The sequence below is a fragment of the Propithecus coquereli genome, unplaced genomic scaffold, assembly GCF_000956105.1.
Source record: "Propithecus coquereli isolate 6110/MARCELLA unplaced genomic scaffold, Pcoq_1.0 Scaffold119, whole genome shotgun sequence".
NCBI lineage: Eukaryota > Metazoa > Chordata > Mammalia > Primates > Indriidae > Propithecus > Propithecus coquereli.
The window spans coordinates 4,234,681-4,250,996 of NW_012135969.1; the positions used below are offsets into that span (position 1 = coordinate 4,234,681).

At 55.1% G+C, this 16,316-nt stretch overlaps 2 protein-coding genes across 5 annotated transcripts; one reads left to right on the plus strand and one right to left on the minus strand.

The window, feature by feature from the left end:
• Nucleotides 1–2,108: 2,108 nt before the first annotated feature.
• On the minus strand, nucleotides 2,109–10,504 carry GRB7 (growth factor receptor-bound protein 7). 3 transcript variants are annotated; one of them, XM_012661742.1, is made up of 15 exons: nucleotides 10,343–10,504; nucleotides 6,250–6,406; nucleotides 5,997–6,147; nucleotides 5,657–5,813; nucleotides 5,410–5,531; nucleotides 5,240–5,317; nucleotides 4,832–4,969; nucleotides 4,400–4,510; nucleotides 4,080–4,178; nucleotides 3,699–3,779; nucleotides 3,474–3,590; nucleotides 3,238–3,298; nucleotides 3,066–3,153; nucleotides 2,860–2,953; nucleotides 2,109–2,638 (listed from the first exon to the last, which is right to left on the minus strand). In XM_012661742.1, the coding sequence occupies exons 2-15, from the start codon at nucleotides 6,399–6,401 to the stop codon at nucleotides 2,492–2,494; spliced, it is 1,596 nt and encodes a 531-aa protein (XP_012517196.1). In that variant the 5' UTR covers nucleotides 6,402–6,406; nucleotides 10,343–10,504; the 3' UTR covers nucleotides 2,109–2,491. The 3 variants fall into 3 exon arrangements, with proteins under 3 accessions (XP_012517196.1, XP_012517181.1, XP_012517189.1); XM_012661727.1 differs by having other exon boundaries at nucleotides 2,111–2,638; nucleotides 5,657–5,816; XM_012661735.1 differs by lacking the exon at nucleotides 10,343–10,504 and adding an exon at nucleotides 10,080–10,110 and having other exon boundaries at nucleotides 2,111–2,638; nucleotides 5,657–5,816.
• Nucleotides 10,505–14,684: 4,180 nt separating this feature from the next.
• On the plus strand, nucleotides 14,685–16,116 carry MIEN1 (migration and invasion enhancer 1). Of its 2 annotated transcripts, XM_012661761.1 has the most exons (4): nucleotides 14,685–14,842; nucleotides 14,954–15,051; nucleotides 15,504–15,580; nucleotides 15,666–16,116. In XM_012661761.1, exons 1-4 carry the CDS (start codon nucleotides 14,754–14,756, stop codon nucleotides 15,747–15,749), a joined length of 348 nt encoding a protein of 115 aa, XP_012517215.1. In that variant the 5' UTR covers nucleotides 14,685–14,753; the 3' UTR covers nucleotides 15,750–16,116. The 2 variants fall into 2 exon arrangements, with proteins under 2 accessions (XP_012517215.1, XP_012517209.1); XM_012661755.1 differs by having other exon boundaries at nucleotides 14,745–14,842; nucleotides 15,504–16,116.
• The last annotated feature ends 200 nt before the right edge of the window (nucleotides 16,117–16,316 follow it).

Here is a 16,316-nt window from a genome sequence, read left to right on the forward strand (position 1 = left end):
AGGATGTGCCCAGACCTGGCGCCAGACCCAGGCTGAAATCCTGGCTCTCCTGTGATTCGGGGCAGGGTTCCTCACTGAGCCATCACCTTCCTCACCTACAAAATGGGATTCCACCACCTCATGCCCATTCAGTCTCAAAGATTTGGGGAGATTCATGCCAAAAGTATCAGAAAAAAAAAAAAAAAAGATTTAGGGAGAGGATCTCTATTTTAAAAAAAACAAACATCATTATAGGGTGTGGTGTGGTGGCTCATACCTGTAATCCCAGTACTTTGGGAGGCCTAGGCGGGAGGATTGCTTGGGGCCAGGATATTGAGGCCAGCCTGGGCAATATAGTGAGACCCCGTCTCTACCCCAAAAAAAATTTTAAGTGAAAAAAAAAAATTATAGAATTTTCAAGCATATACCAAAATAGAGAGGATAATTTATGAGTCCCCATGTTATGTTCCTATCACCAGGCTTCAACTAATATCAACTCGTGGTCAACCTGGGACTACACCCAAACCCTCTCCCATAACCTCTGGACTATTTTAAAAACAAAGCTGAAACATCATGTCATTTACCCTACAAATACTTCAGAATGAAGTTCAAAAGTCAACCATAATTCCTTAATATCATCAAACGTCTCATCAGAATTCAAATTTCCCCCAATTGCTCATAAATTTTTTTTTTAGTTAGTTTGGATTTGAATCAACTTAAGGTCAACACATCACCTTTGACTGATATATGTCTAAATTTCTTAAAATCTAGAGATTCCCCATCTTTTCCTTTTTTTTTTTTTTCTTTTGAGACAGAGTCTTATTCTGTTGCCCGGGGTAGAGTGCCGTGGCGTCAGCCTAGCTCACAGCAATCTCAAACTCCTGGGCTCAAGCGATCCTCCTGCCTCAGCCTCCTGAGTCGCTGGGACTACAGGCATGCGCCACCATGCCCGGCTAATTTTTCTATATATTTTTAGCTGTCCAATTAATTTCTTTCTATTTTTGGTAGAGACGGGATCTCGCTCTTGCTCAGGTTGGTCTCGAACTCCTGAGCTCAAAGGATCCACCCTCCTCGGCCTCCCAGAGTGCTAGGATTACAGGTGTGAGCCACCGCGCCCGGCCCCCATCTTTTCTTTTCTTGTAATTTTGTTGTCGTTGAAGAAGAAACTAGGTTATCTGTTTTGTAGAATTTCCCAGTCTGGATTTTGGTAACTGTTTTACCTATGTGTCTTTTCACATGTTCCTCTGTTCCTTCTATTTCTGGTAAACTCATCATTGGATCCAAGGGATCAGATTCGGGTTTGATTTTCTGACAAAAATAATACCTAGTTGGGGTTCCTATGTCTGGAAGGAGGGTCTGATTTGAGCAGCAGGCTTGGGTGTTCCCACTCTCATATAATACATTTGTTATAGAGCTCCCATCAGCGAAGAGCTCAAACCATAAAACTCTTAGACAAAAACATGCCAGACCCCACAGGGTCAGTCCGGGCTTAAGTGGAGGCACAGGGGGTGGGCAGAATTATGTTCTGGAAAGATCCCTGTGGATACTGAAGGATACACTGGAGAGAGAAGCCAGACTCAGAGGGCTGAGTGACATAAGGCTCTGTCTATATGGCTTTTTGGAGGGGGCAGAACTAGGACAGAAAGCAGGTCTGGAGTTGAGGGGAAGGGGAGGGGTTGACAGCAGGGAGCACAGGCTTGTGGGAGGCAGTGGGCTGTTCTGTTCCTCGGTCGTGGTGGTGGAAGCACAACTGTGTGTTTGTCAGGGCTCAATGTCCTACCAGCTAGTCCAGGACCTGCTGAGGACAAAAGTGGTGTCAGACTCATCTCCAACTCCCAGGCCTGTCGGAGTTACCTGTATAGGCTTAAGCCCTGTCGGGAAATCTCACCTGGGTGACAGTCCCTTGTCCATTCCTTCATTTAACTAGCAATTATTGGGCACCTACTATGTGCCAGGCTCCATGGTGGGCACTGGAGACTCTCAGGTGACCATGACCACTCCTGCCCTCAAGAAACATCACGCTAGCCAGGATGTGACCATGGGCCATCCGACACGTTCCCCAAGGTCTCCCCGGGGCCCTCCTCCTCTCCACTTCAGATAGCCAGGCCTTGCCAGACAGAACTCACAGGTGTATCAAAAAATAACCTTTATTGTCACTAGTATAAAACAGAGCAGATCAACTGGCCTCTCAGTCTGTACAAAGTGTGGCGCATAAGACTGCCTGGGTGGCCCCCATTTCTCCCATAATGCCCTGCCCCAGAGCGGTGCCCCAGGAGCTCTGAGAGGGGAAGGGGCCGCCGGAGCGCCTTCCCTGGAGGACAGGTGTCAAGGGTACACCGGGTGAGGGGCCATTTTCTACCTGAGGGAGGCAGAGTAGCAGAGAAGGCTGAGTGAGCAGCCCTCCAGTTACCCACCATCCCGTCCCCAGCTTCCGCACACCGAGTCCACTGGGTGCGTGGCGGGGCCGTGGGTGGCCTGCAGTCGCTGAGATGCGCACTGGCTCGGGCAGTGGTCAGAGGGCCACGCGGGTACAGCAGTGGCGCAGCACACACGGCAGGATGCCGCGGTTCAGCTGGTGGAACTCCACGAGCTGCAGCAGGTCAGTGAAGCGGGTCTGGCCATCGTCCATGCTGAAGTACAGGCGGCCCTCCTCCTCGCTCTGGGGTACGGCAGAGCAGGTGGCCGGTGAGGGGGGCACGAGGTTTAACGAGCTCCCTCCTGAGCCAGGGCTGAGGTCCCCATTTCTTGTGCAGGGAAAAAGGAGACACCCTGGGGGCCCGGGAGCTTCCTGAGGTGCCAGATGAGGAGGACAGGGTGCTGGCGGGGCTGTGTCCCCTTGCGGGATTCCAGGGACTCTCAGAGAAGGCGGGGATTACTCACCGGCAGGATGAGATAGTGCTTGACTTTCTGCAGGTGGCACAAAGAGAGGACAAAGCCCTGCGGGTTCCGCTGACTGTCCCGGACCAGGAACAGGCTGCCAGGAGACCAGAGACAGGGCAACATTACCCGAGGACACAGGGCTGCCACCTTGACCCCGGGTCTCTTGTATCCTTGGGTCTGTTGCCGCACCCGGCCCTGTCCCTTACCCGTCCACCAGGCCCTGCTGTCCAATGAGCCGCTGGCTCTCCTCGCGGGAAATGCGCCCATGGAACCAGGGCTGGGTGCGGTGGATGGCTGGGGTGGGGGGAAGCAGAAGGGCTGTCATTCAGGAGAGGGAATCCCCATACTACCCCCTGGGGACTCCAGACCATCACCCACCTGCGCTGAGGCTTGTGCCAGAGGATGGCGTAGGCAGGCTGAGGCGGTGGTTCGTCTTCTTCTGTGGAGAGTCAGGGTGTGGTTGGGGGTATTACCTGGCACCTCAAGGATGTAGAGCACCTTTCCCCAGCTGGGGGGCCTCCCCTCAGCCCCCTCCTTCCTGCCTCCCATTCCATAGAAACCCACATGGAGAAGAGCACCCAGCACAAACACGCGGATGGGTGCGGGCCCCTCACCCTCCAGGCCTGGGCCTCCTCCAGGGCTGCACTCAGAGCTTCCCGGGGGTTCTCGATGACACGCCCAGCATGGCCAGAGAAGTCCATGGCCACCAGGGTATTATCCGAGACACTCCTCTGGAGATGGGATAGGATGGGGAGGGAAGAGGTCAGAACAGGGTCCAGGTATCCCTGGGATGGGGTCTGGGCATCCACCCCCCACCTAATGCCCCCGTGCACACTCACCAAGGGCGGGGAACCCAAACCGGATGGGCGCAGGTGGCGAGACTGTGCCTGCTGATAATTCTTATATAGCTGCACCCCATACTGTGGGGGGTGGGGGAGGAAAGAGGAAAGAAAGACCTCCTGAGATCCAGAGGTCCTGGGGGCTGGGCTGTGACACCTCCCCAGACCAGAACTTGCCAAGGGTAGGGCTGTTTCTGCCCTTGGATAGGAGCTTCCCGAAGCCAGAGTTGCAACCCCAGCCTGGGCCTGGGGGTTCTCAGAGAGCAGGGCTGTGATGCCCTCCTCATTCTGGAGACTTCCTGAGAGCAGAACTCTGACTCTTCCCTACACTGGGGATCCCTTGGGTGGGGCCAGCCCCCCACACCACCCCCAGGGCCTCACCTTGAAGAGGCGGAAGGCAGCCAGCCAGCAGGCACGGCTCTGCTCGTCCTCACTGCAGAAGATCCGGAGCCCCTTGTGGCCATTTCGAAGCTTGTTGGGCTGCGGGGAGAGGAAACTGGCTGGTCTCGCATCTGCCTCAAGGGCCAGATGTCTGTCCCTGGTCTCCACAGGGTAGGGCAGGACCCAAGGAGTCTCCAGCAGCACCGGGTGCAGGGAGAAGGGTCTGGGTATCCCAGATGGAGCTCAGAAGCCCCAGGTAGGACCCTGGGGCCTGAGAAGCTCCTGCTGCCCCTGAGGCCAGGCCAGGCCAGGGTCTTCACCTTGACACAGAAGCCGAATTCCGTGGGCATCCCGTAGAGCTTGCGGCCCTGAGTCACCACGTACACGTTGGACTCGTTCACGTCTGCCACGTACTGCAGGTGCCTCGGATCCTAGGCGGCATGAGTGAGGGGGACTTGGTACAGGCAGACCCCATCTCTCTGCTACTGCCCCCACAAGCTGGGCGGGAAGATTTCAGGACCAGAGAGGGGCAAGGAAGTGCCCAGGGTCACACAGCAAATATAAGTAGAGCCAGGATTTTAACTCAAGTCACCTGCCCTTTATACTGCCCTCCTGGGCCAGCTGAGCTGGGCAGGGGTGGGGGCAGGGACGGTAAGCTGGAGGCAGACAGCTGGGGGGTGGGGAGAAGGGCCCAGGGGTTCCAACAGGGAAGCGGCACTCGAGGACTGCAGCTGGCACCCTCGAGACCTCACCTTGGAGGTGCCCTTGGTGGAGTAATAGAGGCCAGACCGGCGCAGGAAGCAGAAGAAGCGTTTCCAAAGCTTGCGTCCCGACCCGCGCAGCTGCAGGAAGCCTTGGATCTCGGGGAAGCTGCCTGCATTCAGGAAATTCTGAGGCCAGAGGAGAACGGAGGAGGATGAGAGGCCTGACCTCTGCTCTTCCCCTCCACCCTCAGGTTTTCATGAGGACTCCGCATGCATTTCTTGTCCCCATTTCTTGTCCCCATTTAAGATTGCAGGGAAAGTGACTTTTCCACAGTCACATAGGACCATGGCTGGGCTCTTTCTACCACATAGAGAGAGGCACAGGGCTTAAGGGCAGAGGAGCACTGGGCAATTCTGAGGAGTCACGAATACTCAGTGGAATGGGGGTCCCCTCACCTGGATGAGGTCTTCGTGGGATACATCTGTCTGTGCATCAAGACAGCTGGACACCATCTTTTCTGGGAACAGGGAGTGCTGGGAGGGAGAGAGCGGTCAGGGGTCAAGGCTCAAGGGTCCAGGCTGGGAAGTGGGGTGTCCCAGCGCCCAGACACCCCACGCACACTCACTGGGGAGCTCTTGAACAGCTCGTACTTGGCAAAGTTTTTCCGGAAGACAAAGCGGCTGTCTCCGCCCACGGGCCAGGCAGCCTGCACTTCCACCACGGACTCGTGGTCCTCCAAACACCGCTCTGGGGTCAAGGGCAAAAAGCAGGGGTTAGTGGAGACCGGCCAGATCTCCCGGATGAGCCACGTGCCTAGCCCGAAACGTGAGGCACTGCCTCCTGGCTTGGGCAGCTCCCGTGCCCCAACTCACCCAGTGCTAGGTGGGGGTGGCACTCCACCAGCCCCCAGGTCTCGTCGCTCAGGGCGTGAGCCCGCTGCACCAGCATTTCGCACACGTGGCGGGCCGTGGCACCCGCGGCCACCTCCACAGACCTGCAGGCCCCGTCCTCACTGTACACTTTTACTACCTGCTGCCAGGAATCGCAGGTGACTTGAGGGAGGGCAAAGGGTGATTCTTGCCCTTCCCCCGCTGCTGTGCCCTTGGGGACCCTGGACCAAGAGAACCCCCACCTCCACTGAAGTGGCCCTATATCTGTCCCAGGCCCAGAGCACCCCTGCACCCCTACCTGCCCTTCTGAGGAACAACTCACGTGGGGGCGGCTGGCGTCTCGAGGGAGCAGCCCCCTTGCGCTGGAGGGTCCCCCAAGAATGGGGGCCTGTGAAGGAGGGCTGCAGAGCTCGGGGAAGGGGTTGGGGATGGAGGGTAGAGAGCTTGCTCGCAGCTCCTCCTCTCGAAGTTTCCTGGGTGGAGGAGAGAGGTGGGGAAGGTTAGGAATTGGCTGAAGACCTCTGCGTATCGTCCTCCCCTCACCGCCCTCGCCCCTGCCCATCGCCCCATTGTACCTGCTGGTTGGGATGGGCAGAGGCTGGGACCTCTTCACCTCCCCAGGCAGAGGGGTGTCAGGGGGTGGGGGAGTCCCGGGAGGGGTCCCAGGGGCTGGGCACAGGTCTTCTGGGGAGCTGCTGAGCTGCGGTGGAGACAGATCCAGCTCCATGGCATCTGAGGGAGAAGATGGGGCTGAATGCAGCCGTTTGTGCGCCCTCGTCCTGGGGACAGGGGCCAAGAGAACCCAGACCTCCCGACCTCAAGGCTGTCAGGGTGCCCTTCGGAATTTACATAGCTCCTCATTGCTCCCCTCTAACTGGAGTTTCCCTGGAGCCCTCTGGGAAGGATAGAATCAGCCCCATTTTACAAAAAGGGACACTGAGGCTCTGCGAAGGAAACATTCTTGCCCCCAGTGACAGGTGAATCAGGGAGTAGAACCTGTGTTTGGACTCTAAGTACAGTGCTCTTTCTTTAGCCCAAAGTTGCTCAGGGGAAGAATTAAGAGGGTGTCCCCCCTATCCACTGCCATAGCCTGGCAGCAGCAACAGCATGACCCACAGACTGCCTGGGGCTCGGCTCTCAGTGTCAAGGCAAAGGGCCACCCTTCTGCCTCTGAGTTTGGGGCACTCAGTCCGCTGGGCTCTGCCCCGGGTTTTCCAGCACTTAGCTGCCAGAGCCAGTTGCCAGAGCCTGTTGTAGTAGCGCCTGCCCAGGTGATGCGATGAGTGATGCACGGAAGGAGAGGAGGTGGGGAGGACAGGAACCAGGAGGGCAGGAGAGTGGCTAGGCTGTGGCCCTTGCTCCAGCAGCCCCCAAACTTTGTGTACCCTCTTCAGGCCATCCTCCTGCCCAACTCTTTCCTGAAGCCCCAGTTCTAGAGCCACCTCCTCTAAGAAGCCTTCCTGGATTTTCCACATTCAGACTGAAATGTGGAAAACTACTGAGCACTGTGCTGGTGCCTCTGCACCAATTACTGTGCACCTGTCCTGTCCACCCACTAGTCTGAGGGCACCTGGAACCCCCAGGCAGAGCCAGCATCTTACCCACGTCTTATCACCTACTGGGGCCGCACAGACACTCAGGACAAGGAAGGAAAGGAGAGACAGGGCAAGGCTGCCCACTACAGGTAGAGGCAATGCGGGCCCCTCCTCCGCAGCAACCAAGCAGACCCCTTTGGCTGGGCTGAGACCTGTGAGAACCCGGGAGTACTTGCCAATCCCAGCCCCCAGCCTGTCCTCTGCACATGGGGCCAGTACTGTGAGGCTGCCTGAGGCACCTGGGATTGACCCCCCCAGGATGGATCAGGCACCTGACCCTTTAGTGAGGGCATAAGGGGATTTGGGGGACAGGTGAGTCAGGGCGGGGCGGGACAGCACTGCCTAGGGCTCTCCATTCAACCTTGACTCATCCGCACAACTTCCTGGCTTAGGAGAAACACAAACAACTCTGCCTCTACCCTCCACCCTGCCCCCCCACTCCCTAACCTACTGGTTTCCTGGGAGGAATGGGGGAGGCACAGAGCAGGGACAGGATAGGGGAGGAGGATGAGGGGCCTGAGGCTCCTCTGACATCATCTCCTCCTCCCCACCCTTCGCCTACGTCCTGTCCAGGTGGGACTTGCAATCTGCCCACCTCAAGTCCCATGCCACCACCCAGCCAGGCAGCCCCCTCACCTGGAAGGAGAGAGGAAATACCCGGCCTGGATTCAGAGGCCCATTTGGAGGGCAGCCGACCTCCCAGTGGTGCCCCTCCCTAACCAAAGCAGCCCTCAGAGCTCCCAGTCCTGTGTCTGGGACCTCATAAGCTCTCATTCTGCTGTTAGGTGCTTCTAGCGCCCAGGACGCATCGGTCCTGGGGACTTGTCCACCTCACCCTGGGGGTATGAGGTCCATCCTATCACACTCTCCCAGGTTTCCTGGCCAGAGGGGTACCACAAAAGCAGGAGTAGAAAGTCAAATCACCCAGGATGCCAGACAGACTGGCAACAGGGCAAAAGGCCCGGGAGGGAGCTCAGGGTCCTGCCAGGAAGGACCAGACAAAGCCACCATCCAACATCAACAGACATCAAGACACATTGCCTCCACTCCCACCCCGTCTAGCCTCAGGCAAACAGCCCTGATGCCTTCATTCCAGGGAGGACTGGGGGAGGGGCTGCTCCGGCCACACTTTCCTGGAAGTCAAAGAGCAACAGTGGGGTGGGAGGGGGAATAGAGGATGCTGAGGGCCTTGTAAGTGGGGAGGGAGTGGATTTAAATCAGATTAGAATCTGTTATCAGAGGTCAGGGAGGACCCACTCAAGACTGGTGTTTGGCATTCAGACCCCTCTAAGGCTAGAGAGGAGTGGAACAGTCAAGACCAAAGGGATGACGAGGGAGGAGAACGGGGTCCTAGCTGTGGGTTTGGGCAGCTCCCTTCTGAGAGATCTGGAGTTTTCAAACTGGGGAGCTGGGAAAGCTTCTATTGGAGAAACTGACCCCACAATCAATTTGTTCCTCAATCGCAACTCAGACTGGCTAGGCCATTCCTTCCCGAACTGCCTCTCCAGCCCCACCCTCTTTCCCGCCCTCCCAACCTCCTTGTTTACTTCCTGAAGCTTGCCCCACCTGGCTGGCCCCTAGGGCGAGTGGCCTGGCCCAGTGATCAGGGCCAACAGTAAACAACCCTGCTTCCCAGGGTTGGGGGAAGGGCTGGTGGGGCAGGGGCCTGGGCTGGGGGCCAGATGTAACCAGAGAGGCCCCCATCTGGCCCAGCATTCCATGCCCCACCTCCATCAGGATTTACTGTAGTGGGGGAGACTTAACCTTTGGGGGAACACTTAGGGTGCAGGGCCCAGGTGAGAAACCCCTAGGTAACCCAGAGTTGAAGGGAGAGCCCAGAGCCCTGAGGCCCCGCCCACTCCCTCACTGTGGAAGAAACACCAAATGGGAGAAGGGGGGCAGCTCTTTTAAAGTTTAATTCGGGAAGAATGCTGGAGTGTCTGTGGGGTTAATCATTACAGGCAGTCTTCGCCGAGGTTCCCCCTCCCCACTCCGCACACAGCAGGGTATCAGAAGGAGAGGGGGGAGCAGAGTCCAGGACTGGCGACCAAGAGAGGGCATTGCTGGGGGACAATGGCGCTGGGAGGACTCCCACCTAGTGGACAGGTGCATTCTGTCCCTAACCTGCCAGGGAGACCCAGCCCCGGAACCTGGGTCTTTCCCCAGCCTCATCAAACAGACAAAACCATCTTCCCCTCTCTCCCCTCTGCACTGCAGACCCCTCATCCACCGGTCTTGCCTTCCTGCCCACTTCATACTGAAGCCAGGAGGGACCTCTTGGCCCACCCCGCCCCCGCCTTCCCATCTGAGCAGGGACTCCAATCTGGAGAGAGGGAGCTTCGGCAATTTAGAGAATTCCTGTCCTTTCCTGCCCTCCAAACTGGACGGTGCCCCTCTCCAGCGGAGACGCCTGTTCTTAGTAGAGACTCGGGGAAACCCAAACTGGGGTAGAACCGGGCTGAGCTCCCTCAGCATTCGGATACCCGTCCTAGCTTTCTCGTTGTGTGGGGAGGGGCCAGTTTCAGCGGGAAAGCCGAGTCTCCCGGGGAGAGAATCGGATCTACCCCGGGCTCATCCACTGGCTTGGGGGAGCGTCCAGGGAGGGAAGGAGGCTCCGAGGAGGGCAGGGAACGAGAATGGGGAGGACAGGTCGGCCGGTGAGGAGGGGGCGGGACGGGAGATTGGCAGAAAAGAGAAAGTGAGAGAGAGGCCGCCAGAGTAGCAGAGAGGGAGACAGGATCTTTCTATGGTGACCCCAGACCTGCCTGTGCACGCCACCCTCAAGATGAAGTGCCCGCCTTGGTCCTTACCTGGACCCTGGGCGTCAGTACACCTGGCTGGGGCCACCGGTTTAAGGAGGGAGACGCCAGGCCCTTAACTACCTGTCCCCCTCTTGCCCCCGCCCCTGCCCTGACATCACCGAGGGGGAAGGGGAGGGGGAGAGCCAGGTGGCCGCCGGTCCTCCCACCTGGGCAGCCTGCCAGTTAGACCCAGAGACAGGCATAGCCTGGGGCCCTGGTGCGGCTGGGGGTAGGAACAGGTAGTCGTCTGAGACCGACCTCGGTCCCCTTACCTGGAGGAGCCCCAGCAGGAGTAGCAGGACACCGGGTCCAAAGTCTGGCTCTGTCTAGGGACCCCAGATACCTGGATTTTATTTCAAATCCACGCCCGCTTCTCTACGTGTGGTAGGAGGGTGTCCCGACTTTGGTCGTAGAAGTCAGGGGCTGCGGGGAGCCCTGTGTGTCCAGATTCCAGGCCCAAGGAAACTAAAATTACCCTGGGCAGATGGGGGCGGGGCCTGGGGGAGGTGCCAGGGAGGAGGAAGCACGGGACGAGGGGGCGGAGACTCCTGACACTACGCCAACTGGAATTGTTTTTGCCCTTCTTAGCCTGGCAGCAGGTGTCAGGGGAGGGTACAGGTGTCTGGGGAGAGGCAGGGAAGACTGAGGGACAGAACAGCAGCGAGAGCGAAAATCAAGAGTCCTGGCTACCCTGGGGGGAAGGGGCTGGGGGCTGGAAGGTAAGGGGAAACGGCCACGCCCACTCTTCGCTGCACCCCTCCCCAAATCTGGTCTGTTCATTGGCCAAGCTAGGGGGCCCGTCTGCAGCTCTGAGCCCCACCCACTTGGGCAAAGGGCACTCTGCGAAAGAGGGAAGGCAGCCAGAGGGATGTCGGGCAACATGGCCTGCCCCTTGACTTCCAGACACAGTCTGGCCACCCTCAGAGGCACCCGGTGTATGTCCCCACTTCTGAGCAAAGTCCAGGGACTCGGCTTTCCCCCCTCTTTTTTTTTTAAGACAGAGTCTTGCTCTGTTGCCTGGGCTAGAGTGCTGTGGCGTCAGCCTAGCTCACAGCAACCTCAAACTCCTGAGCTCAAGCGATCCTTCTGCCTGAGCCTCCCAAGTAGCTGGGACTACAGGCATGCGCCACCATGCCCGGCTAATTTATATATTTTAGTTGTCCAGATCATTTCTTTCTATTTTTTTTAGTAGAGACGGGGTCTCGCTCTTGCTCAGGCTGGTCTCGAACTCCTGACCTTGAGCGATCCACCCGCCTCGGCCTCCCATCGGCTTCCCCTTTTAAAATCGAAGGGGTTAGACAGGGTCGCACAGTGGGAGGAACCACAGTGATCTGCCAAAAGCTCTGGACCTGGCGCCAGGGAACTCCTCCTAGAGGGATCATTTTAGCTCTCTGGTCCAGCAGACACAGGGGACCCGGGAGGGAGGCCGAGATCAAAGGCTGCAGCCACCTCCCAGCTTGATGTGGGTGACAGTTGGGAAAACAAACAATCCACAGGGTGATAAGAGGTCTGCCCTGGAGGAGCACGGAGGAGTGGCTCCAGCCCCAACTTTCTCCAAACTGAGTTTTCCTTGAAAAACCGGTATGAGTGGGCCAGGCAGAGGTGGGGGAGGGGGTAAGGTCTCCTGGGCCATGGAGCAGCTTGTGCAAAGGCAGAGTAGACAAAACTCATTCATTCAACTATGTGTTAAGTATCCACTATATGGCAGCCCCATACTTGGAGCTGGGGATACAGGGGTGAGCAACAAAAACAGACCGCACCCTGATCCTCATGCGGCTCAGCCAGGGAGACTGACGTTAATCAAAGAATCACACAAATAAGAAACGACAGGTGACAACTATGCTGGGAGAATGACTCACATAAGGAGTTAGGGAAGACTTCTTTGTGGAAGTGACAATTGAGCAGAGGAGAAACTAGCTGAGGTGGGGAGGGGTTTGGGATTGGTGAATGGGAATGGGGGGTGTCACCTTCCACAATGAGGGAACAAGTGCCCTTGGCAGGAGGAGACACAGCATGCAGAGGCAGGGAGCAGGGGTGGAGGATAAGGGAGGGAGAAGAGGCTCACACAGGTGAGCCTGGGCAGGTGTGATAGGTGTGGAGAAAGGCAGCTGTGCTTCTGAAAGTGGCCTGTGATCACCTGCCTCAAAATCTCCCTAAGCTTGTGTAAAAAACAGATTCTTGGGCGCCTCCCCAGCTACTGAATCTCAGTCTCTGGGGCTGAGACCCAGGAATGTGTGGTATTGACAAGCCCTCAGGTGGCTGTTCTGCAAACCCGGTTTGAGTCATCCATCCTGTTTGTCCAGACTGGCAGTAATGGGCAGGGGCTAGACCCTGCAGGTTCTATCTGGACTTAGGTAGAGCCACAGAGGAGTGGGCAAATTTACATTTTGAAAAGATCACTCTGCGTGTTGAAGGATGGGATGGAAAAGGAGGTCAGACTCAGAGGGCTGAGTGCTGTAGGATTTCACTTAAATGGCTTTCTGGAGGGGGTAGAACTATAAGGACAGAAAGCAGATTGTGGTTGGGGAGGAGAGCAGTTGACAGTATGGGGCACAGGGATTTGTGGGAAGTAATGGAGCCATTCTGTATCTTGGTCGTGGTGCACAACTGTGTGTGTTCGGCAGGACTCACAGAAAGGTGCACTCACGAAGATGAATTTTACTGTGTGTAAATTGTGTCTTAATTTTTTAAATAAAAAAAGAATAGATTTATAGATCAATGGAATAGAACCGAGTCCAAATATAAACCGTTACATTTCTAGTCAATTGATTTTTGACAAAGGTGTCAAGAGAATTTGATGGGGAGAAGGATAATCTTTTCAACAAATGGTCCTGTGACAATTGATCCCACATGCCAAAAGATGAATTTAGATCCTTACCTCACATAATGCACAAGAACTAACTCAAAATAGATCATACACCTAAATGTAAGAGCTAAAACTATAAAATTTCTGGAAGAAACCATGGGAGAGAATCTTCGTGATTTTGGGTAAAGTAGAGAAGCAAAAGGACAACCGAAAAAAAAACTGATAAATTAGACTTCATCAAAATTTAAAATTTTGAACTTCAAAAGACACTATTTTTTTAAAAATCTTGCCAAAGACAGGGAGAAAATACTTGTAAATCACATATGAGATTAGGGACTTCATACCAAAAATATATAAAGAAGTCTTACAAATCAATAATAAAGAGACAAACAATCCAATTAAAAATGGGTAAAAGACTTGAATAGATGTTTCTTCAAATAATATTATATACATGAATGACTAATAACTGTATGAAAAAAACGCTCAACATCATTAGTCATTAGAGAAATGCAAATTAAAACTACAACGACATACTATCTCATGCTCACTAGGATGAGCATTTGGTTATAACCAAAGAGACAAATGACAAGTATTAGTGAGGATGTGGCGAAACAAATCCTTACACATTGCTGGTGGGAATGTAAAATAGTATAGCCATGTTGAAAAACAGCTTGGCAGTTTCTTAAAAAGTTAAACATAAACTTACCATATAACCCAGCAATTCTACTCTTAGGAATCTACTCAAGATAAATGAAAACATATATCCACACAAAGAAACCTACATGAACATTCATAGCAGCATTGTTCAAAATAGACAAAAACTGTAAATACAACCGTCCGTCAACCGGTGAATAGATAAACAAAATGTGGCATATCCATGGAATACTACTCAGCAATAAAAAGGAACAAACTACTGGTACGTGACACAGCACTGGTGAACCTCCAAAAAACGTTATACAGAGTGAAAGAAGCCAGAAGCAAAAGATCACATATTGTTTGATTCTGTTTATATCAAACATCCAGAAAAGGCAAATCTGTAGAGACAGAAAGCAGATCAGTGTTTGCCTAGGGCTGGAGTTGGAGGCTAGATTGTCCCCAAACAGTCAGGAGGGACCTTACCAGGTTGATGGAAACGTTCTGTAACTGGATTGGGATGATGGTCGCACAACTGTACAAATCATTGAATTGTTAGAAAATGAACAGTTTAAAGGGATACTAGAGTGGGTGACCTGTCAGGACACTACAGTGGTACTCCAGGGCAGGGAAAAACAGCAAGGACTTAGGTAGCCTCCATTTCCAGAGTTGGAAAATGGCAATAATGATGCGAGCCCTCTAGTGAGAGGCTGGGGCGAAACAGGGGATGTGCAGGAGCTGGGTGCAAGTGACGGAGGCCTGAGGAGCAGACAGTTGCAAAAGATGGGAAAAGGCAGTCCAGAGCTTCAGAGTCAGAAGCATTTAGGTGTGCAACTGTGGGATGGTTTCAAGTATCATCAGCATGTTAGCAAGAAATAGCAACTATTACATCAGTCCCAACACGCACCCATCTCCAAACTGCTTGTCCCACCACTTTCTCTTCCTTTCGTAAACTAGAAAGCGCTTTTTAGTGTAAGATATTTTATTAGATTAAATAAGGCCACGAAACCCGGCGGACACCAGCTGCGGGGCGAGCCTGGCACTCTGGGGACCCTGGGCAGGGAAACTCTGGACAGTCCGCCCAGCCGCAGCGGACCGAGCGCTCGAGCTGCGGGATAGGGTCAAACGCAGCAGCAGCCGCGGCCTGCAGGGGGCGTACAGACACAACGCGCGGCCCCGCCCCGTCACGTGCCCGCGGCGTCACGTCACACCCGGAAGCAGAGGCCTGAGCCGAGCCGGCAGCGATGAGTGGGGAGCCGGGGCAGGCGTCCGTAGCGCCCCCTCCCGGGGAGGTCGAGCCGGGTAGTGGGGTCCGCATCGTGGTGGAGTATTGGTGAGCGGCTCGGGCTGGAAGACCCCTCCCCAACCCCCGGCCGGATGGAGAAGGGTCCACGGACGGCCCCTCCCCCGAAACCCCAGCCCACTCCAGGTCTCTTCTCCCCAGTGAACCCTGTGGCTTCGAGGCGACCTACCTGGAGCTGGCGAGTGCGGTGAAGGAGGAGTATCCCGGCATCGAGATCGAGTCGCGCCTGGGGGGCACAGGTGAGGCCCGCAGAACACCTGCTGAGTCAATGTTATAAATCCCAGCTCTGCCACTTTCTAGCTCTGGCTTCGGCTGCTTTATGTAAAGTGCCTCGCAGTGTCTGGCACTTGGTACGATATCCAGCCAACGTGAGTGTCCTTCCATAGAGAGAGGGTCACAGATGAGGCCTGTAGGGAAAAACCGATTAGACTGCAATAGCATAGGGTTGGAGGGGAGGGAGCCCTTCACTGAGTGACGGACACACAGGTGAGACCTCTTGTAGGTTCATTCGAGTTCACCTAGGGTTGGGGAATGGCTTTAGGAAACACAAATGAGCTTCTAATGGGACTGACAGGGACTTGAAGGAGCCTGTGTGAAGTCTGAGGGGGTGGGGGGTGCCTTTGGCGGTCCTCGCCAGACTTCTGCCTCTGTTGTCGGCATACCATTTATTCATCCGTTTGTTTCATACCAGGAGCCTTTGAGATTGAGATCAATGGCCAGCTGGTCTTCTCCAAGCTGGAGAACGGGGGCTTTCCTTACGAGAAAGATGTGAGTGTTTGCAGTGTTGGGAGGACCCCTGGGTCACCCTACCCGAACATACATCATCCCATCATTCCACCTCTCTGCCCTCTAGCTCATCGAAGCCATCCGAAGAGCCAGTAACGGGGAACCCCTAGAAAAGATCACCAACAGCCGTCCCCCCTGCATCATCCTGTGACTTCACGTGACTCTGGGTTCCTGCTCTGTTCTGAGGTCCAAGCGTTGGTCTCCCGTTTGGCCCTGCTGGGAGCTTCCCCTGCCTCTTTCCTCTTAGCTCCTGGCAGCTAAGAGACCCTGGCGTCCACTTTGCCCCTTTGGGTACGAGGAGGGAATAAAAGCTTCTGTCGTTCGGGGTAGGAGAGAGACGCTCTCCATGGACATTTCCACAACCACTTTATACCCCCCTTCCCAGGATCAGTGCCCACAAAAGTCCAGTCCTCTCCCCAGCTTGGCAGTACCTGTCAGATGCCACAGTAGATCTAATTTATTCTCCCTTAGTCCTGGGCAATGTCAGCTATTGGCAATAAAGTGGTACTACAAACACTTGTGCCAACTAGTGTGTGTGTTTTTACGTCCAGTCTGGGAGTGTAGAGGGCCACCAGGGTGGCTGTGCTGGGTGGGTGGGCTTTTTCTGGACAGCTACTTATTAATTCAATGAGCTCCTCTCAGCCAAGGCAAGGAAAATGAATCCCACAGTAGACAATGCCTCTTTCCCCCTTTCCGCCTGCCCCCTTAGCCACAGGGG